Source organism: Sus scrofa, chromosome 1, assembly GCF_000003025.6.
Source record: "Sus scrofa isolate TJ Tabasco breed Duroc chromosome 1, Sscrofa11.1, whole genome shotgun sequence".
NCBI classification, from domain to species: Eukaryota; Metazoa; Chordata; class Mammalia; order Artiodactyla; family Suidae; genus Sus; species Sus scrofa.
In genome coordinates, this window is record NC_010443.5 from 6886457 (window position 1) to 6908762 (window position 22306).

General features: G+C 51.1%; 1 protein-coding gene across 4 annotated transcripts in view; it reads right to left on the reverse strand.

Annotated features, from left to right (window-relative positions):
- Positions 4799-22306, reverse strand: part of MAP3K4 (mitogen-activated protein kinase kinase kinase 4) — a 158530-nt gene continuing 141022 nt past the window's right edge. For 3 of the 4 annotated variants that reach the window (XM_021086227.1, XM_021086224.1, XM_021086232.1), the window contains exons 17-27: positions 22097-22243; positions 19019-19119; positions 18272-18352; positions 15593-15784; positions 14244-14314; positions 12632-12748; positions 11593-11752; positions 9558-9680; positions 8561-8667; positions 6655-6834; positions 4799-5315 (exon numbers count right to left, since the gene is read on the reverse strand). In XM_021086227.1, the coding sequence (XP_020941886.1) occupies positions 5295-5315; positions 6655-6834; positions 8561-8667; positions 9558-9680; positions 11593-11752; positions 12632-12748; positions 14244-14314; positions 15593-15784; positions 18272-18352; positions 19019-19119; positions 22097-22243 (1300 nt within the window). In that variant the 3' untranslated portion in view covers positions 4799-5294. The remainder of the gene's footprint in view (positions 5316-6654; positions 6835-8560; positions 8668-9557; positions 9681-11592; positions 11753-12631; positions 12749-14243; positions 14315-15592; positions 15785-18271; positions 18353-19018; positions 19120-22096; positions 22244-22306) is intronic. The other variant, XM_021086234.1, reaches the window with a different exon arrangement.

Here is a 22306-nt window from a genome sequence, read left to right on the forward strand (position 1 = left end):
TGCCAGTGCGACCGGTCACTTGGGTTGTCCTGCTCACACCAGTGCCACCTCCTTCAGCAAATGTTTTCGAGGTTCAACCGCAGCGGTGGCCACGCGCTGTTTACAGACGGCAAACAGAGGCGCTTGCGGCACGTGTTCAGTGCCCGGGGCCGCGGAGTGGGCAGCTGGTCCTCCTCCAAACGAAACGGTCCTGACATCAGCGCTGACGTGAGACACGAGGGCCGCCTCAGCTGCGAAAATCTCTCCAGGCTTGGGGGCGCTGGCTTTGCCTGTGCCTTTGGGGATGACACCACGGTATCTCTGCGCTCTGCCGCCCACGAGGTGCTTGCAAAGGGGGAAGCTGTGTCCGTGACTGAGACAAAGTGCTCAGGCGGACACAGGGCTGTGAGCACCTGCCCCGGCATCAAGACGCAGGTTCCTTTTCCACCCACGCCAAGGAATCATTTAAGGATGTCAGTTCAGCTGCTAACACCCCCTCTTTCTAGATCCTTCTGCACCTTATAAAGGGGGATCAACAGGTAACTGGTTGCACCACAGGTGGGTGATTTCCTAAGATTATCTTCAGAGATGTAATATGAAAACATTTAAAAATCAATGGCTTTTTTTGGGGGGGGTAGGGTGCCCAAGAATGAGTGAGGCTCAACCAGCATCCCTGCTGAGCATGCTAGACCGAAGGGGAAAGCAACGCTCTTTCCAGGGCCGGTCCCCCGCCCTCTGAAGTGCCCCTGCCCCTGCGCGGAAGGCTGAGGGGGGGGCCGTCACCAGTTAACCGGCCGCCTGCCCTCACGTGACGCTCCTCTACAACTGCAGGGCTGAGGACCTGCAGCCAAGACCCTCTGGCCTGCAAAGCCAGCAACAGCAGTCTCTGGTCTCTACGGAAGAGGTCTGCTGACCTCACTCCAGAGATCACAGCGTCAGTAGTTGAGTCTGCGATTTTAAAAGAAAAAAGAACCTACTCCCTGCTTTTACATTATTTCTTTCTTTCTTTCTTTAACTTACTGAGAAACTATTTTTACAGGTGTTCCCATGGTGGCTCAGGGGAAACTAGTCTCACTAGCATCCAGGAGGACACGGGTTCGATCCCTGGCCTCACTCGGCGGGTTAAGGATCCGGTGTTGCCATGACCTGTGGTACAGGTCACAGACGTGGCTTGGATCCAGCGTTGCTGCGGTGTAGGCCAGCAGCTAACAGCTCCGATTCAACCCCTAGCCTGGGAACCTCCATATGCTGCAGGTGCGGCCCTAAAAAGACACACACACAAAAAAACAAAAAAAGAAAAAAGAAACTATCTGTACAGTAAGTTCAAGTTATATGCTCTATTTTTTTTTTTTTTAAAGCAATTTAAGCTCAAAGCTTGCAGAAAGAAGGAAATAACAAAGATGAGTGTGAGGGAAAAAAAGAAATGGAAACCAGAAAAACAACAGAATATTAATGAAATCAGAATGGATTCTTTGAAAAAAAAAAACAACAAAATCGATAAACTGTTAGCCAAGAAAAAAAGAAAACACAAACATTAAAATAAAAGTGTAGATATCACTATCAACCTTACAGAACTTAAAGGTATTATAAAAGGATACTATCAACAATGGTATGCCAACAAATTCAACGGCTTGGCTAAAATGGACATATTTCTAGAAAAATGTCAACTATTAAAAGTGACTAAAGGAGACTAGAAAACTCAAACAGACCTACAACAAGTAAAGAGACTGAATTAGTAATTAATTCCCACAAAGAGAAACCCGGGCCCAGTTGGTTTCACCAACGGATTCTACCAAATACGTAAAGAAGTACAGTAAATACCAATTCTTCACAATCTCCGGAAAAGAAGAGGACGAAAACTTTCCGACTCACGGTGTGAGGCCGGCATTATCCTGGCACCAAAGTCAAAGACACCACAAGAAATGAAAGCCACCCAGCAATACCCCCTAGGTCACACGAAAGCAGAAGTCCTCAACAGAACATTACAAATGACACAGCAAGAGTAACACCTAAACAGGACTACAAACAAGATCAACCAGGTCTCACCCCGGGAACACGCGATTGGCTTAGCATCCAAAAATTCACTGACGCAATTAACATACCATAGTCACAAAGGCTTAAGACCAAACGGTCACCTCCAGAGGTAAAGAAAGAGTATTTGACAAATCTGAACTTCTAGTCATGATAAAACTCTCAATAAGCCAGGAGCAGGGAAATACCTTCAACCAGATGTGAACGCCCACACCACCGCAACAGAACCGTGAAAGAACTAATGCTGCCCTCTGAGGTCAAAAACCATGACGAGGCTACTCCTGAGTCTCACCAGGGGTATCTGACGCTGAACTGTTCGGGACCCGGCGTTGCCGTGAGCTGTGGTGTAGGCTGCAGATGCGGATCCCACGTTGCTGTGGCTCTGGTGTAGGCGGGCGGCAACAGCTTCAATTTGACCCCTAGCCTGGGAACCTCCCAGAGGCCGCAGGAGCAGCCCTAGAAAAGGCAAAAAGACAAAAAAAAAAAAAAAATCATCTGTTCTGTTATATACTAGCAATGAACAATCTGGAAGTGAAGACATTTTCATTCACAGTAGCATGAGAAGAATAAAATACTTAGAAATAAACTTATTAACAAGTTCAAGAATTGTACGCTGAAAATTACAAAGCACTGCTGAGAGAAATTAAAGATTCAAATAAATGTCAGGATGAACTGTCCATGAGTTGGAAAACAATGTTCTATAGACACAGTGCAATCTATCAAAATCCCAGCTGATTTTGGGGGGGCAGGGGGAGGGGGAAAGGAATCGACGAGCTGATCCTAAAATTCATAGGAAAATACAAATGATCTAGAATATAGCCAAAACAGTCTTGGAAAAGGAAAACGAAGTTGAACTCACACTTCGAATCTTCAGAACTTACTACAAAGCTACAACTCATCAAGACAGTGTGGTTCTACAGAGGACACCCAGATAGAACAAGGGAACGCAGCTGAGAGTCCAGAAATAAACCCCTGGGGTTATGGTCAACTGATTTCAACGAGGACACCAAGAATAGTCTTCTTGACAAATGATGCTGGGTCCAGATCGTATCTACATGCAAAAGGATGAATTTGGACCCTTATCTGTTATACACATGAACTAAAAACAGAGGACAGGCCTAAACTCTTGGAAGAAAACAGAGGTGTCAATGCCCAGGACGTGGGGTCCAGTCATGGTTAAGATTCAAGAGCACATGCAATAAAGAACAAGCTGATAAACTAGACTTCAAAATAAAAACTTCTGTCCTTCAAAAGAAACCAGTAAAAATGTGAAAAGACAAGCCACAAACTGGGAGAAAAAACCCTTGCGAATCACTTATCCGGTAAAGGACTTTCATCCAGCATATACAAAAATCTCTCTTAACTCAATAAGAAGAAAAATAAGCCAATTTTAAAATGGACAAAAGATTCAATCAGACATCTCACCAAAGAAGACAGATGAATGGCCAACGAGCAAGCACAAGAAATGCTCACTGTGGTCAGGGAAATGCAGAGCAAACCACAATGAGATGCCGCTTTGCACACGCTCGAAGACTGTCACCCGAAAGAGAGGCAGCATCATGTGTCGTCACGGGCAGGGAGAAGCCAGAACCTGCACGCGCTGCTGGTGGGCATGTAAGATGGTGCAGCCACTTTGGAAACAGTTTGACAGTTTCTTAAAAAAAAACTGAACATGGATTTACTGTAGAGCCAGCAGCTCCATGAGAAATGAAAGTGCAGGTCCACGCAGAGACTTGTACGTGAATGTTCAGAGCAGCATCGTTCAAAGTAAACAAACAGTGGAGCTAGAAAAGGAAGAAATAAGATGTGCGGCACATCCACGCAGCGGAACAGCATTCAGCAATAACAAAGGAAGCCGGACACAAAAGACAGCATATCAGAAGATTCTATTTATATTAAATGTCCAGAAAAGGCAGGTCTGTAGAGACAGTAAGTGGCTTGGCGGCTGCCTAAGGCTGGGGGTAGGAGTATAGGGAGTGACTGCAGATTGACACGCGGTCTCTTTTTTGGGGTAGTGGGATTGTTCTAAGATGGATTATGATGATGGTTGTGTGATGATACAACTATGCTGGAAAAATCACTGAACTGTATACTTTCAATATTACGTGAACTGTACTCAAAAAGCTGTTTAAAAAACTGAAGTAAAAAAAAAAAAAAAAACCTCTAAGTGTACGAATCCGCCTGTGACCCCAGCTTTCTCCAGACATTAATTTCTATACGGAGGGGCTCTACCACCTGGAGGTGGGTGAACAAGAACCTGCCTGAGCACCCACTTGCCCAGAGCCACCTGCTCCGTGGTAAGGAGAAAGTCAGATGGCTTCTGAAAAGAGTTCAGGAAGCTTTAAGGTCAATCTTTAAAAAAAAATTTAATAGCAAGAAGAAATCAAAGAACACCAGCACTGACATATAATCTGGGCTATTTTAGAAAACTAATGGCTGAAACAGTTACATTCCGAGAAAGATGTTTTCTTGCCAGGAGATCATGCAGCCGTATTTACACGGACACAGCACCCACACGTCTTGGTCTGGAAGTGAACTGAGCCCGGCAGCAAGTGATAACAATACACACACTTAAAAGCCCCCCCCTCCGCCCCTTACAGCCTTGGTGTGGTTTCACGTCTCTCTCTCACCTTTTAGCCGGAGAGTCTAGGTCCTGAAGGAGCTCCCAGCCCAGTGGCCACACTGGCCCGTACCCCAGTGGAGGAACACGTGAGCGACAACGACAGACCTCAGGGGTCAGATACTGTGTCAGCTCTGAAGCTGGTAACCATTAAAAGACAATGTGGCGGAGCTTTCCTAAAATAAACCATTTATTGAAAAAAGAACCTTTTTCTTAAGTTTCATTGATCATCCTTTTGCATAACAAACCTGCGGCTTGCCCAGGACAACAAAAGGCAAGGTTTCAAGGTCAGTGCACTCGACAAACGGGAGATTAACAACAAGGCCCAGGACGCCTGGTAACACTACGAAAATACGACACCGATGTCACAGTGCCCAGTCACCTGAGAGCCAAGGTGACCGAGGCGATGGTCCGGGTACAGTAGTAATGGCACTTAACATGCAGCTTCTTTACCTCGCGGACACCGTCACTCGGGAGGCCCCGTGCCACATCAAACAAACAGGAGCAGCAGGAGAAGTGACGCTTGTCACCTGTGCAGTCTTCAGTCTTGGAAGGTTAAAAAGGCTTCTACTGCTTCTCAGCAGAGTCTTCATGTAAATATTACATACAGTAGTGATGAAGGGGTTTCCGAGTACACACACCACCAGGCCACAGGGGACGGGCTTCATTCTTCATCTGTGCAAACCTGGGAGGGAGGCAGAGACAGCTGAACCCTACGGACCCGAGAGCCCCGCGCCAAGTCACAGGCAGTGTGTCCCGGGGCCTGGCTCAGAGCCAAGGCCGCACGCTCGCACACCGTGCATCGGCCGTGCTCAGCTACTGCTCTGTGCAGTGCTTTGAAGGCATTTTTAAGAATGTATCCGGACAATATCCGCTCAACAGAAACTGTTCTTATACTTTATAACGAAGAAATAAATTTTATTTAATTGTAAATCCCTAATATCTATCTATACAGCAAATCCATCTCCTGGTTAATTTCACTCACGCAGACATAATGTCACCCTACCCTCTGGCACATTCCTTTATCGGAAGATCCTCTGCAGGGCCCTGTCAGTGTTTTCTCTTGGGTTCCATTCTCATTCCACTTCTCCTCACGTAACCTTGCAGCAGTATTTCTGTCTCCCCAAACCACCATCTCCCCGGCCCGAGCCTCCACCAGCCGCCGCCTCTATCATCCCGGCGGATGGGACCTCCATAACCCGGTGACACAAGCCAGGAGCCTGGAGCCAGCCTGGACTCGTCCCCCTCGCGCGCTCCTGGCCAGGTGAACTCCCGAACATCGCCGAGAAGCCACCCCTGACTGCGTGCCCAACCCACGCCCTGTATTGGCAGCTTCCCACCTGCCTCCAGAGGGACGGTTCTACAGCACAACTTAATCCCGTCCCCTCAACAATGGGTCCTTCCCCAGCGTCTCCTTTCGCCGTTTTCCACCTGCTCTGCTCCAGCAGGATGCACCTGCACGGCTCCTTGACGGGCTCCTTGACGGTCGAGAGCCTTTCCAGTCGCTTCCATTCTGCCACCTCCTTCCTCCCTTTCCTGACCCGGCTAAAGCCTCCCAAAGAGCTCAGGCATCTCAGTCTTAAGAAAGCAACAGCTGGGATTCCCTGACTGGATTAAATTCCTCCAACACGGCGCACGTGCCGTCATCACCGCTCCTGACGCAGGACTCCGCCACCGCCACCCCGTCTCTGCCCTTCCGGAGGGCGCGGCTGTTACCAAGCCCACACCCAGGCCGGCCGCCCACTCGGAAGAGGGAAAACTACATCGCGCAGCCGGTCCCATTTCACAGCCCACTTGACAGTCCCCGTGGAACGCCAACTGCCCAAGTGGATCAAGGGGCGGAACCTTAACCAACACCTCCCGGTAGACAAAATGAGCCCAACTCCCTGGCATGGTACGTTCAGCTCCTTTCTATTGCACACACAGGCATCTTATATCCAAGTTTCCCCATCTCCTGCACGCCAGATGCACACAGCACTCCCACAGTCAAACGCGGGGGAGGACTACACGGCAACGTGCCAAACCTTGATGAAGGAATGGTCCAGGAGCTGGCTGGCCGTCCACCTCATCCTGGGCTCACTTTCTAGGCAGTGAGCAAGGAAGTCCTTTCCTTCCGGGCTCAGTCTTTCAGGGATCGGTGGCTTATGCCCCATCCCCACCTTGTACATTATCTGGAAGTTGTGTTCATATTCATGCCAAGGTCTCTAAAAACAGAAAGGAAAAAGAAATCAGGTTTCAATACTACATAGCCATAAAAAAACGCCACTGCCCAACCTCTTTTGAGGCATCTCCATATTAATACATATTGAGGCCGGCAAACTTTTTTTTAAAGAGCCAAAGAGTAAATACTTTAAGGCCTGCAGGCCACACGGTCTCTGCCACAACTCTATTTAATTCTCCCACTGGTAGCATGAAGGCCTTGGGCAACATGTCAATGGGTGTGACCATGTGCCGATAAAACTTCATTCATAAAACCAGCGGGTGGACATAGTCTGCCTACCCCATTTAGAGGTCCTGCTGGCCCAGCATTATCTAGATGCCATCGCCATGCAAAGAAGAAATGTCATATATAAAATGATAGAAAAATGTCAATAAAACATTAACAGTTATCATATAGGGATGTTTAGCACGCTACCTTGGTGAATGATTGGTACCAAATTCTTTTAGTGCACAGTTTAGATTATTTTATTATGATTATAAATGAGATTCATGGGGGAAAGAACTAAGTTTGTGTGGAATTCTAATTGGCGTACCACTGTTTAGTTATTGAGATTTATCGGCCTTTTTTTTTTTAACGGCCACACCTGCAGCACATGGAAGTTCCCAGCTGCAGCTGGGGCCTACGCTACAGCCACAGCGACCCCGGATCTGCCGCATCTGCGACCTACGCAGTTTGTGGCAACGCCAGATCCTTAACCCACTGAGCAAGGCCAGGGATTGAAGCTGCATCCTCACGGACACTATGTCAGGTTCTTAACTTGCTGAGCTAACCTGGGAACTCCGAGATAAATATTCTTTGATGTGAGAACCTGTTCTTTTTCTGATGTGTGGCTTGAGTGAAATAACAGAGATGGGGGCATCCTTCTACGTTAATGTTGGAAGAAAGAGTTTTATTTATTGAGCACTTCTTTTCAACAGCTACGAGGTGTAACCATCATTAAATGTCCTACTAACAACACTTCGGAGGTTCTAACTTTGTTGCTCTGTAAGTAATGCTACACCCTCCGTCCCACCCCGTGCCTTCAAACGTCAGTGTCACCGTCACTAGGAGTGTCACAGATCAGCTTGCAGCACTGTGGGACCCTCTGTTTCGCCCCTCCGCCTCCCTCCGCCTGCCCGCCTCCCTCCGTGTCCGGAGCCCCGCCGACTGCGGATCTTTTCCGCCTTTCGTGTTCTGTCTTTTCCGGAATGTCACACAGCTGGAATCATTTGGTACGTGGTGTTTCCAGACCGGCTGCTTTCATTTAGCAATGTGCTTTGAAGGTTTCTCCGTGTCATCTCAAGGGCCAATTTCTTTGTGTTGCTGCGTAATAGTCCATCGCGTGGGTTCCCAGTCTATCCACCAGGAAGGTATCTTGCTTCCTTCCAAGTTGGGCAATTATGAACAGAGCTGACACAGGCCTTCCTGCGCCCGTCTCCGCAGGGACCTAAGAGTTCCGTATTTCCTTTCTTTGTAGCTGCTTGCTTCTGTTTGTATGAATCACAGCTCTGTGCTCTTTCTGTTCCTCTGAGGAGTTCGCTAAGTCCCCTATCTCATAAACACTTGGGTCCTAGTCTGTCGCCTGTCTCAGCTTTTTCTGCCTTCTACGGGTCATTCCTCTATTTTGCAGGAAATGTGTGCACGGCTGCATAAAGGTCACAAGACCACAATTCCTGCCCGTGCCTGTAAAGCGCCCCCTCGAGGGGTCCCCCCACGGGGGCTCCGCTTACCTTGCCGGTCACCATCTCAATGACAACACAGCCCAGACTCCAGATGTCGGCCGCTCGCCCATGGCCCTCTCCTTTCGCGCGAGTGATGACTTCCGGAGCCATGTAAGCTTTAAAAGTCACAGGTATGGTGGTAAGAAGGGGTTACACATACAGCTCCATGAACTAACAGCGCCGAGCAACACAGTGATGTTGCCAATAATTCACACAGAAGAAACCACTGACTTGTCTGGGGAGGAAACTTTCTCCGAATTACATAATGCGAAATGTCAAAACTGAAAATAAACATCCCAAGTCAATTTCTCTTTCTTTCTTTCTTTCTTTATCTTTTTAGGGTCACACCCAAAGCATATGGAGGTTCCCAGGCTAGGGGTCGAATCGGAACTGCACCTGCCGGTCTACACCACGGCCACAGCAATTCAGGATCCGAGCTGTGTCTGCAACCTTCCCCATAGCTCATGGCAACACCAGGTCCTTAACCCACTGAGCAAGGCCAGGGATCGAACCCACATCCTCACGGATGCTAGATGGGTTCATTCACCACTGAGCGCGGATGGGAACTCCTCAACTAAGTATCTGGAATGGACATTTCTGGAGTCAAATTATCTTCTAAAAGACCATTTTGAATGAGCAGATATTCAGATAAATTGTATTCACAATGAAAATATGAAACTGAACCTGCAAAAGAGGATGTAAAATTTTACCTGTTTCTAAGCAACCAAAACATTCTCCATTGAAACATCACGTTGTTTCAACTAGAAAAGACTTAATAAACCCAACAGGAACAAGGTTTTCCTGGGAAGAAAAAGGGGCCTTCCTTCCCTTTAAGGGAGAAATCAGACCTCCCAACCTGCTAAGTACTGTCAGGCGTGGTTTGTCATTCGCTTGGTTAGAAGCCCTCGCCTGCTCTCCACATCTGCTGCCCAGAGAGAAGGGAAAGCCGGGGTCCCACGCACCCTGGAGGGAGCCCCGGCGCCAAGACACACCTAGCCGGACCCACCTGCCGTCCCCAGTGTGCTATTCACTTCCCCAGGCATGGTCTGCGCGTTGTTTTTAAGCTTTACCGAGCATCCAAAATCTCCCAGTTTGATGAGCCCAGACGACGTAAGGAAGATGTTGGCGCCTAACAAGGAAGAAGCAGGTGTTAGCCTCTGAAACACAACGCAGGTAGTTTAACGTTTACACGGTAACCTACCTAGACCAGGAACTTCATTCCCAAACTTTACGAAGGTTTATGAAACTTTACTTGCAAAGTATGATCATAGAAAGATTTATTCACAAACGCTAATACCGAGTAATTTTAACATTAGTGCAGAGAGCTTTGAGCAATAATTTTGAACTGAAATATGTGTATAAATTCTAACGTTAAAAACGCAAGGAGCAGAGTTCCCGTGGTGGTGCAGCGGAAACGAATCCAACTAGGAACCATGTGGTTTGATCCCTGGCCTCACTCAGTGGGTTAAGGATCCGGCATTGCCGTGAGCTGTGGTATAGGTTGCAGACACGGCTCAGCTCCCGAGTTGCTGTCATTGTAGTGTAGGCAGGCAGCTACAGCTCCGATTCGACCCTTAGCCTGGGAACTTCCATGTGCTATGGGTGTGGCCTTAAAAAGCAAAAAACAAAACAAAGCAAAACACCAAGGAGCTACTTAAAGAGAAATTACACATAAAACACAAACGCCTGTGGGGGCAGTCCTGAAAATCAGTTTGTATACAATAAGTAGCGCCTGTGACGAGGCAGCACGCAGACAAGAACTGGCAGCTACATTGCTGGTCTGCAGGGCTGTGTCCAAGGCCACGTGGGCAGACCGGAGAGAATGTTCTATGACTGTCAGGACGCAGGCCTCACGTGCACTCCAGCTGGAACCGGGGCCACTGCGCGCGTCCCAGGGCAGCTCCCTCTGCTGGCTGCGGGGTGCTCCCCCCTGCAATGGGCCGCCATGTGGCCTCCGGGACCTCCTTCCAGAAGCAACAGAGCCGCTTGGGGCAGATAACTGGCCCCTCGATGCCGCAACCTGTCTGTCCTCATCGCCTGAGTGCCCCCAGGGTACGTGGTCCCCAGGCGACCACACAGGACGTGAGTGGACGGACTTGGCCCGAGGACTCTGAGGGAGACTCTTTTTGGCCCATGACAAGAAGGCACCGCTTGACAAGCATGGTATTTGTGCCAGACCAACTGGAAACGGGCAAGGCCAGGGCCTGACAAGAACCAGTTAAGCAACTGCCCCGAATGATCCCAGCAGCAAAGTGATGTGGCGCAGAGGAGGGTGGGCGGCTGCGGGGCAAGACGAGCCCCCTCCGAGACTGTGCTCCCAGCAAGCAGGTGCCGGCGTAACACCCCCCCCCACCCCGGCCCCTGCTCCGAGTCTCAGGCCCAGCCGAGCCAGGCCATTGTGGTGTGGAGCTGCTCAGGCTGGGCTCGGATCAAGTGACAGAAGGGGATCCTGCAGCCTGCGGCCAACCAGAGACACAGCTAACCTGTCGCTCCACAAACACAGGTCAGGGCACAGTGTGGCTGAGGCAAAGACAAGAGGGACAGCCGTCAGACAAAAGCGTGGCTACTCTCTCACACGGGAGGGAGGCCTCTGAGTCATCAGCATGACCAAAGCCATCTCCAGCAGGCTGGGGACCCTGTCTCCCCAGCCTCGGCTGCACGTCACAACCAACACTGGCCCTTCCGACTCACTGTCACTCTGCGTGTTCAGGACGTACCTCAATACACAAGGCTCTTGGGGCAAACAAAGGAGGCTCTGAGCACGACTGCCCCGTGAACAGGGCAGAGGCCAAGTCGGCCTATACAACGGCGAATTTCATTGTGGGGAACGAGATTTGGCTAAAAAGTGGTGCTGAACAGAAGGGGCGGACCTCCGCCTGCATCGGTGGAGACGTGCTCCAGACAGTTCCTCGATGTTGGGCTCTTGGCAGAAGAAGTGAAAGCAAAGGTGTTTCTCTCAAGACATGATGGGTGGGGGGCGGGAGCACCTACTAAGCGCAGGGCTCGTGATGCCTCGGGCAGGCCGGGGAGGGTGGGCTGACCTTTGATGTCGCGGTGGACGATGCCGTGCTCGTGCAGGACGTTGATGGCTACGGTGATCTGCTTGGAGTACAGCCTGATGACGTGCTCCTGAAGCCCCAGCCGGGACACCTCCTCCAGGGTCCCCTCGTCGCAGTACTCCATGAAGATGTACATCTCCTCCTGCGGGGTCGGACGCAGCCTGTGTTTACGCGGCCCTCAGCGAAGAACCCGCACCCCCGCTGGCCACACCCCAAAGGAATCTTCTTTCTAACGGGACGCTACACTCGGCATCCTGAACGCTGCGTTTGTCTTAAGCCAGTTGTCTCTAACTCCTCTGGTGTCAGGTGTCTCCGCCTGCCTCCTCTGTCTGGAATTATACAGCCACGGGGGACAGGAACGTGGCCACGTCACAGGTGACAAACGCCTGTAATCCTCTGAAATGAAGTCTGCTCTATAATCTCAGACAGGGACCAACAGGGCTGTCCCTATAAATACATCATTAAGTACTGAAACACATCCTTTTCAAAGATGAATGTGGGGGGGGGGGATATTAAAAATCACCAATATCCAGCTTCCCCTGGAAGCTCATACGCCACCAAGATGCTCCGAGTTGTCCTCTTTCCCACAGTGTTTACTTGGAAACATGAGGGAAAGTAGCGTGCGGTCTTCATTTGCTCTCATCTCACAATGGTCCCTTCAACACACGCCAAAGAAAAAAACGGCATGACTTGACAGTGTGCTCAACAGTGGTTCCGCCAAAAACGGGAGGAAAAACAGCGACAAGCTGCGGGAGGGCTGTGACAGACGGCTTCTGGTCGGCAGGATGGGTTTCAGTGCTTTCTATTGTCGGGTTAATGACTACCGTCTACGACTTACATTTTAGGAAGAGCTCCTCTAGTCTCAGAGAGAAGGCAGAAATGGTGTAACTCATGGTGATTTCCTGATAATTAGGCAAAGTTACTGTGCTCTGCAATGAGAAGACCTGCGATGTAGAACAGGACTCCACCTGCGCCCCTACGGACCCTCACACACCAAGCAGTGTGGTCAACGTGGGCTTACTCTGTGCAGCTCCACACCAAAATACCGAACCAGATTGGGGTGTTTGATGCCTTCAAAGATTTTCAGTTCGTCTGCAGTTTCCTTGATGGTCTTATGGTCATTAGGCTGAAATCGAATCTGTAAAAGGAAAACTACGGATTAGCGTTGGCACCGTCATCACAAACTAGAAACAGGCTGGCGCTGAACCCGGGGGCTGGAAGGCCGACATTTCCGCCGGCCACACCCGCAGGACTACGGCCGGAGTATTTGTGACTCTACTGCCAGACTTTCTTTCCCTTCTTGTTCCCAGAGAGTTAGACACAGCTGCTTTAGAAATATGTGCTGAGATAACAGCTAATGGCAGAGTTCCTGTTGTGGCGCAGTGGTTAATGAATCCGACTAGAAACCATGAGGTTGCAGGTTCGATCCCTGGCCTTGCTCAGTGGGTTAAGGATCTGGCGTTGCTGTGAGCTGTGGTGTAGGTTGCAGACATGGCTTGGATCCCGCATTGCTGTGGCCCTGGCATAGGCTGGTGGCTACGGCTCCGATTAGACCCCTAGCCTGGGAATCTCCATATGCCGCAGGAGCGGCCCTGGAAAAGGCAGAAAGACAAAAAAACAAAAACAAAAAAACAGCTAATGGGATCATTTTCATAACTGCGAACGGAATTAACCAAAATCCTAAACACTCGGGAAGCAATCACAGGTGCGGAGGCTCTGGGCAAGTTTGAAAGATGAGATAAGATTCTGCACGGACAGGAGCTCCCGTCGTGGCTCAGTGGTTAATGAATCCGACTAGGAACCATGAGGTTGCGGGTTAAGGATCCAGCGTTGCCATGAGCTGTGGTGTTGATTGCAGACTCGGCTCGGATCCCGAGTTGCTGTGGCTCTGGCGCAGGCCAGTGGTTACAACTCCGATTAGACCTCTAGCCTGGGAACCTCCATATGCCACGGGTGTGGTCCTAAAAAGACAAAAAAAAAAAAAAAAAAAAGATTCTGTGCTGACAAATTTTACAACCAAGCTGGACCGAGGCTACAACAGCACAGGTAAGGGCCACCCAGGGAAGATGAAGAAACGCTGCAGGGGTCCAGGAGGGGGCATGGGCAGCATGGTCCAGGGGCCGCAGTGCCCGCTGCCTGCACCGCTGCTTGGGGCCCAAGGCTGCGGCAGCTCCAGCCCAGGTCCTCGGCCCTCGGCTGAGCCGTGGGGCCTCTCCCGGCTGGGCCTTCCTCAGGCCCTCCTTGCTCCAGCTGCTCTACCTCCAGCAGTTCCAATGCTGCTGTTTCTAACTTATCACAAATGCTACTGCGCCCCCTCCCCCAAATGCTGCTGCTACCAGCGTCCTGTGAACCCCGTCGGCCTCCCGCTGGCTGCCCGCAGCACAGCCTGAGCGCTAGAGGCAGAGCGTGCCTGGTCTCATCCTCCTCCGGGGACTCGTCGAGGCCTCCTCTCCTGGGTGAGCTCCGTGAATTTACCTGGCTGCTCCCGCCGGAGCGATGCTCAACAGCAGGCTGGGCTGAACCCCTAGAGGAGCGCTCAGGCCAGCTCTAGCCTCGCAAACACAAGTTTCGCTTCCAAGTCTCTGCACGCAGAGGCTTCAAACGAGAAGGGCCCAGAGGCCCAGAGCACCCACCTCCTTCATGGCCATCAGCTCGCCGGTGTCCACGCTGATACAGGTGTAGACCTTCCCGTACTGGCCTTCCCCTGCGGAGAGGGACAAGCAGGCGGCTCTCAGCCCCGCCCCAGCGCAGCCCCGCCCCGGCGCGTTCCCGCAGCACAGGAATCCCGTCCGGTCCCCGATCTAGACTCCGCTCCTACAATCACGCTTGCTACACCGCCTGCCGCAAGACTTAAACTCCCTCTGCATGTTCCCAGGGACCCTGGCGTCTACGACTCGCCTGCAGTTACCGTCAACAGAGCCGGCGTGGCTTCGGCCAGTCGCAGAAGAGGCATGAAGGTGGGTGAGCAGGAAGCCCCCCGGGGCCCTCAGGGAGCCTGGGCACCTCGATCTGCACACCCAGGGCTGTGGGAATGGACGCTCCACTGACAGCCCTTTCAGGGCCTTAAGGGAACACATGGCTGGGTAAGACGGTAACAAGAAGCACCACAGCGCGGAAAGAACTCGATTCTTCTCAGTGTCGCCCGCCCTACAGGACCGCGGGACGCAAACTGGCGGCTGGAGGCCCAGAGCGTCCCAGAGACAAGTGTTCGCTCCTTTGGACCCAAGTGCTCAGGGGATAAACGCACTTAGGAGGGAGGATGGGAAACTTAACCGCGCTCCTTCTGCCTCGCGGCCCACCTCCCGTTACTTCAGGAGAAAGTAACGGAAAACTGGAAACGAATTCATCAGGCGGCGTCTTAGAAAAGCCTGTCCTGTCTCTACCTGTGTCCAGTCTTGCTTCGATAATGGTTTTGTGGGACCCAGGTCAAAAGGATAAAGGCTGGAACAAACGGGTAACAGGTACGTTGTTCTCCACTAGCAACGTCTCTTTTCTTAAATTACTCACTGAACTGATTACACTTGCAGCTGCACAATGATCACCACACTCCAACCGCATAGGATGCCATCCCTGCCCCCAGCGCACCCCCTCCACTGGCAATGCCGGAGGTATGGACTGGTGCACAGCTATTCAATTTAATGAGCCATGGAGCAACTGCTTTCTAGACGGTGAAGGAAGGAAAGGCGTGTGTGACTGGGACGTGCTGCTGTCTGTCCAGCAGAAAGTGGCGCAACAATGCAAATCAACTAAAACGGAAAAATAAAACCGTCCTAAGTTTCTTTCTGAAACCTCTTTGGCATCACTCTTAGAGCACACTTTACAAATGAAACCAAAAGAAAAGAACCCTCTGCAAAGGGCAGGATGAATAACCGCCATGCCTGTGAGAGAAAAGGACCAACGACGTAGACTCAACCTAAAGACGTGTCGCCGCCGCTGCTTCTAACAGCGACGGCCTTTGCGTCTCGCTCTTCAGTCTCCTTACCGATTTTGTTTCCTCGTTGCCACTTAAAGGTCACCTTCCTCAAGCCGACGTGCATCACGTTGTCGTAAGATTTCGGAGTGTCACACACTTGACCGATGATGTTCTTTCTGCGCATTTCTCGGTGTCTCTTTTCTTCAAACAGTCGGACGGACCTCTGGATAGCTTCTATGGGGCCTTGCCTGGACGCGGTGTCTGCGGGGAGAACGGCAAACCCAGTCATCCCGACCCCACGACCAAGTCCGCTTCCAGCACATAAAAACAAAGACAGAGGAGGGGCCGCCAGCACCCACCCCAGCTCGTGGGCGATGCAGATGCTCAGGGGTGAACTGTGGGCCACCAACATCTAACAACCTCAGGGCGTGCCACCCCCTAGATAAACACACCCACCAAACACACACACGAGTGAGACAAACTGCTGACTTGCTTGCCCAAGTCCTGGCTGGACTCGGCAGGAACCTCCCCCGGCCCCCGGTTTCCTCTCTCTCCGATCCGCTCTCGTCACTCGGACGCAAGACCTGGCCATGTGATTCTCCCACGTAATTTCTTTCACGGGTTCGTCACACCACGTTTACCAGGTGTCTGAGGCCATCGCGCAGGATCCTTCTCCGCCATGCCCCTTTCTCCCGCCACGGGCTCTGGACCAGCCCAACCGAGACCTTCCCACACAGAGCAATCCCTCTGGCCCCACGCCCTTTGCTCCCAGTTCCCGGCTCCTCAGGCCAGAGCTCAGCAGAAGCACCACACCTCTTCCAGGAAGCCTTCTCTGTGGGAGGGGAACTAAGTTTTCCTTTCTCTAGAGTGAATCTGAATCAGAAGGGCTGATAAAACCCTGGCTTCATCATTTTCTAGGTGTTGGACAACCAGCAAGTTAATTAACCTCTTTATACATCAAATTCTTCTTCTTTTTTTTTTTTTGTCTTTTTGCTATTTCTTGGGCCACTCCTGTGGCATATGGAGGTTCCCAGGCTAGGGGTCGAATCGGAGCTGTAGCCACCGACCTACGCCAGAGCCACAGCAACGCGGGATCCGAGCCGCGTCTGCAGCCTACACCACAGCTCACGGCAACGCCAGATTGTTAACCCACTGAGCAAGGGCAGGGACCGAACCCGCAACCTCATGGTTCCTAGTCGGATTCGTTAACCACTGAGCCACGACGGGAACTCCCATCAAATTCTTTTTTTTTTTTTTTTTTTTTTTTGTCTTTTTGCTATTTCTTTGGGCCGCTCCCGCGGCATATGGAGGTTCCCAGGCTAGGGGTCAAATCGGAGCTGTAGCCGCCGGCCCACGCCAACGCCACAGCAACGCAGGATCGAACCCGCAACCTCATGGTTCCTAGTCGGATTCGTTAACCACTGCGCCACGACGGGAACTCCCCATCAAATTCTTAATCTGTGAAATGAAGGTAATAAAATCTCATTCACAAAGAAAGCTATTGTGAGAATTTAATGAAATCACACACATAAATATAGGAAAACAGGAATATTCCGGAAATTTTAGCTACTGTCATTATTCCTTATTTCTCCATCCAGCGACCTCCATCTCTCCAGCTTCATGTATCGTGATTTACAGTAAGAAATATTTTTTTCACACACAGAGCGGTATCTCAAGCACGTTGCATGACTCACTGTGACTCTTACTACATGTGACTAGGACTCCATCCCAATTTTTTTAAAGATGATTTTACAACCCACTCGTGGGTGAACAGCCTGTAACATGAAAGCGCCACCTTAGCACACAGCTCTCTTCCAGGACTGCCCACACCATGGCCTAATTAGCTGCCTGAGAGCCTGAATTTTCTGACAAAGAGATCGCCGAGGCCTGGGCGACCGGAGGGTTAGTCTGAGATGTTCCCAGGGGTCGGTAACGCTCTGATTACAGTGTCTGACTGCCATCATTTCTTGAAAACATGGATCTTTGTTTCCCTCACCTCGAGACATGAGGCATCAAGCCTCCCTGGCACTGAACACGGACGGCTTCACAGCCCTGACATATTCCACTGTCAAACAGTTCTGGGAAAGGCTTTTTTTTTTAAACAATAAACAATTCTCAAAAAGGCTCAGTCCTTAGCATGCCAGTGTAAACTGTAACTCTCCCAAGAGTTCCCAAATTTACTTGACCACAAAGTATCTGTTTGGAAAATTCTCACAAAGACCGGCATCCGTGGGAGCCGCTGGTCCTGTGAGAGGCCCTGGACAGACCCCCTCCCTGTCCCCCAGGCTCGAGCTGACAAAACGTGCCCCCTCCCAGGCCTCTGCAACACCCAGCCTGCCCGGGACTGGTACACGGGCACCACGGCTGGTGCCGCCTCCAGTCTTCTTCTAAAAGCCCACTGTCGTGGGGATCTTACGAATCAATTCACAAATATTTATCACATTCTTACCACATACAACGAATCACGCTAAATAAGGGCCTGCCCAGGTGACATACAGTTAGTTACCCGTCATACCGCTTGAAAAACACGCAAGCGGGTAAAACATGTCTCTGATCTGAAGGATCTTTTAATTGGAAGAAACAGGAAATGTACACACACAAGCAGGCACAGAAGACGCCAGCGGTATAAAAGAGCCTGCAAGACATTCATTCACGCGAAAGCCCTAGTAATTCAGACGCTAAAACACATCTTCGCTGGAGCGGCTCACGTTATGCTAAGATGTCTGAGGTTCAACATCCCCCTCTTACCCTTGGTCTGGCTGATCAGCGTCCGAAGTTCCCAGCTTCTTCGAGTTGACCCACTTGAATCACCTTTTGGATATGCTGGTTCTGCAGAGAGAAGTTTCCCCTACACATTAAGACTCACAAAACCGACGGGCTCGTTGCAAGGCTGAGATGGTGGGGGCGGTGAGGAGCCAGCAGCAGCCTGTCCGTCCTGGAGATGAGTCTCCACTGTGACGTGAGTGTGAGAAGCGCCAAGGGTCATTCCCATTCAGCCAACTGCACCCAACTGAGCTGCTAATGGACTTACAGACCTTTCACCTCACCAACCTCCCACGAGTGCCAGACCGAGAGCACTGAGCGGAGACTGGATCCCTTGGGCGCCCCCCCCCCACCTCAGAAAGGCCCAGAGAGACACCGCAGGAGCAACCTCACAGCTGCTGGGCCCAGACGCCCGGTCTGCATTGGAACAAACGTCAGCACGTCTTGGACACGCAGGGCCACATTGGTATTTTCGAAGTAAGGGTGCTTGACACGTCAAATATCAGGAATAATGACGTTAACAAGTTATCTAGCAACGCAAGTAGGAAAGGCCAAGGCCGCCAGGAAGGCATCTCTGTGAAAAAGCCGGTGTTCAGCATCAGGCCCTCCCGGAGCGCTGCACCCGGCAGCTTCGGCGCTTCTCGAAGGCCTTAACGACCGAACCGGGCGGACGGAGGGGAACGGAGGGGGACAAAGGCCCGGGCGGGCCGGGCCGCGGGGGCCCCCACTCACCGTCTCGCTCCTCGGTGGGGCTGGAGTGCCGGCTCAGGGACCTGAACTGCAACTCGGCTGCTACGGAAGCCAGGCGGTCATTCTCGGGGACGCTGGAACCCCTGTTTTAATGTTTTAAAACACGAGGCTGTCAGTGCAGCGGCACTCGACAGCTGCGAGAGGCTCTGCCAGAGCAGGGATCCTCGGCTGGGGGCGTTTGTTCCCCAGGGACACCTGGCATCTAGTGGGTGAACGACAGCCCCCAACGAGCCTGTTCACCCAAACCAACAGCGCTGCTCCTGAGAAGCTGCCACGTCTATCCCTCCAGAGCCAACACGTGGGAACCTGGCTGCCTAACACTTGCTTCATGTTAAAGAGAGCAATAAAAGTGAAAAAACAGCATTTGCTGAAGTATTATTGACATGCGTGGAACGCTCCATAGTATAAGCCCAGAATGGCTGAACATTATGAACCCAATCTACCTGATGTTTAAAATTATCATCCCACTTAACTTAGGTGCTTAATTCTATTTAAAGTGCTGAACTCATTACATGATTCAAAAGCATTCAAACCTCTTAATGAGCAAATGGAAGGGAAACTTAATGACCTTTCAAGCAGCGGCCCAGCAAAGGCACAGAAGAGGAGCAGGCTTCACAGAAAGGACAGCGTTAGTTTGCTGCTTTTCCAGAATAGAGTTAAGTGGTCAGCAAGCCAGAATGAATCCATAGAGTAAAGAAAGCCCAGAAATAAATAAAGGGAAGTAAAACTGTAAATCAACTCATGCAGAACGCGGATGGGGTTTATTAACAGGTTGAGTGTGTCTCTTTTCAATGAACGGTGAAGTATGGTAGCATTTATGCTCTTTGTACTGGACACAGAGCAGGCTTGAGGCATCATGGTCTACGGGACAGACGTTCACAGCCTACGGAGGATGCGATGCTGTTTTACTTCCCCAAACTTGTGACTCTAGTGGCGTACTTGTTAAGTACTTGTTACGTCTGATGAGCAGGGACACCTGCTGCTGCCATGGAGTCCTCAAAAGTCCCAGCAGCATTTCATGGGAAAGATCACTGATGCTGAAGTGAAGAAAGGCACCCCTCTCCTAGGGCGCGCCCAAGACTGGGACCACGGGGGTGCCACTCAACACCTCTATTTTCTTGATTTCCCAGAGACGAAACTGCCAATTCTACACCCTCCTATCCCTGCCAGGGTAACAGGCAAGAAAATACACTTAATGAGGTGGAGTATGGGTGAATGTTTAACAGCTAATCTGCAGGAGGCTGCAGGTTTTAGACTTCCAAAATTCCTGAAAAATTAACAATCAGCTCTTGCAAACCAGTAAGAACCAGCTCCGGTAAGAACACTGCAAAAATGTTTTCTAAACAACAGTAAGAGAACTGAAATCCAGACTATTTCCCAAGTCAAACCGTATCAAGTGAAAATGTTTATCGGGTGCTAGGAGCCAAGACCAATTTCCCTGTGGCTGCTGCATCTCCACGACGGGCAAGGGCCGCCTCCCCCTGCAACCGACATCAGGAAGCTTCCTGGGGCGTGCTGGGAGGTCACTTGAGGCCCCTCCACAGGCGCACAGGGAGGGCTGAGGCTCGAAGGCAAACCCTGCATGTGCCAGGCTGCAGGGCAGGAGAGCGAACAACCCTCAGCTCTGCCCACCTTCACCCGCTTGGCTGTGCTCTGCCCACCGCCCGACACCTGCCATGAAGCACAGAACAGTGTATCTAGGCCTTCGAGGGGCACGTCATGATGTGAAAACAGGCCTTCAAGGTGGCACGTCGTGATGGCAGTAAAATTTCTAAACCTCAAGGACCATTGAAGAACACTTGGGAACACAAAACACGCTGAGCAACGACTTCTGCAAAGCCCGAGATAAAAAAATTGCGTGAACAGGCCGACGTGCAGGTATTTAACTAAAGTGCGTTTCCCGCGCACACCACCGACTTGTGAAAGCCTTAAACTAGAGCTCTCGAAATCCCTCTTCTGGAGGAGTCTCCGTGTGACCGTGGGAGCCGGGGTCTCCCCAGCGGGGACCGCACGTTAGGTGCACTGCGTCCCTCGCTGCCTTTGTGAGAAGACTGTCAGCGCCCACGGCAGCGGGAAGCTCATGTGGGAATATGTGCCATGAAATGCTCTAGACATTCAAAAAGAGGGTAAATGGGAATTCGTTCAATGTTAATTGTTAATTTTTTTAGTTGACCGCATAAGCTGTAAAACACTTTGGCGTTTTTTTTTGGTTATAGACATGTGTCACTGAAAATGAGGCATACTGATCTTCGTAGTGAATGAGAAAATTTTAGACTGTTGGAGAGTAAGACTAAGAAGACCTTAGTCCATCTGAAACGTTAAAGCCGTGTGTAATCATTCTGCCACCACTGCATTAGCAGTTCTTCTTAGGAGCTGGATGCAGGGCACTGAGTCTCTTCACAACTTCATCTTTTTTGGTCAGTTTTTATCCGCTTCTATCACTGTCCCCACAGAAGGATGAGCACAGTGACCGTGTCTATTCTACCAGGAACGAGAGCGGAATTGAGAGTCCTTTCTCCGTGACATGCAGGAGAACTTAATGAAATTCTCCGTCCCCCACCCCCCCAAAAAGCAAAAACCACCCCAACTAAAGCCCCAGCTACTACACTCATCATCAACAACTGTACAAATTAGGAGATGTAGTTGGAAAACTGACCCTCTTAAAAAAACACATCACCACCTAACGGCAGTAATCAGAAGGCATCTTCTGAGGGACTCCTTGGAAAGTCCTCAGAAAAGGATGCACATTCTGATACAAAATCCTCGCCTCAGTGGGCCGGGTTCTTTCCTTCAAGACTCTCTCTGCCGTTATTACCAGCAGAGACTCTGGTCATTTTGGTTCATATCTGCACCAGAGAAATACAAAAATCAGGCAGCGCGTGTCCTGGGGCTGGTCCATGCTGGAGCCCTGGGCCGCGACACCCACGGGAGCCCGTGCGTGTCACACGCACGGGGCAGGCCAGCGCCTGGCGTGTCCCAGGACACCTGCTAGAGCCGAGGTCCCTGCCGCAGTGCATACGGGGAGGGGGGCGGAGGCACATGACCTGGTGGAGGCGCTACCTGGTATCATGGGCACTGCTGCTGGGTTTGGGCGGCACAGAGTCGCTGCCTGAGGGCCCAGGGCGGCCGGCAGTGGCGGCGGCAGCGACGGTAGCAGCAGTGGCGGGGCTGCCGAGGCTCCGCGCGTCCGCAGGCACACTCCGGGTGCTGGGAGGAGAAGAAGAGCTTCAGGAACAGGCGAGGGAAGGGGTCGGGCTCTCCCGTGGACTC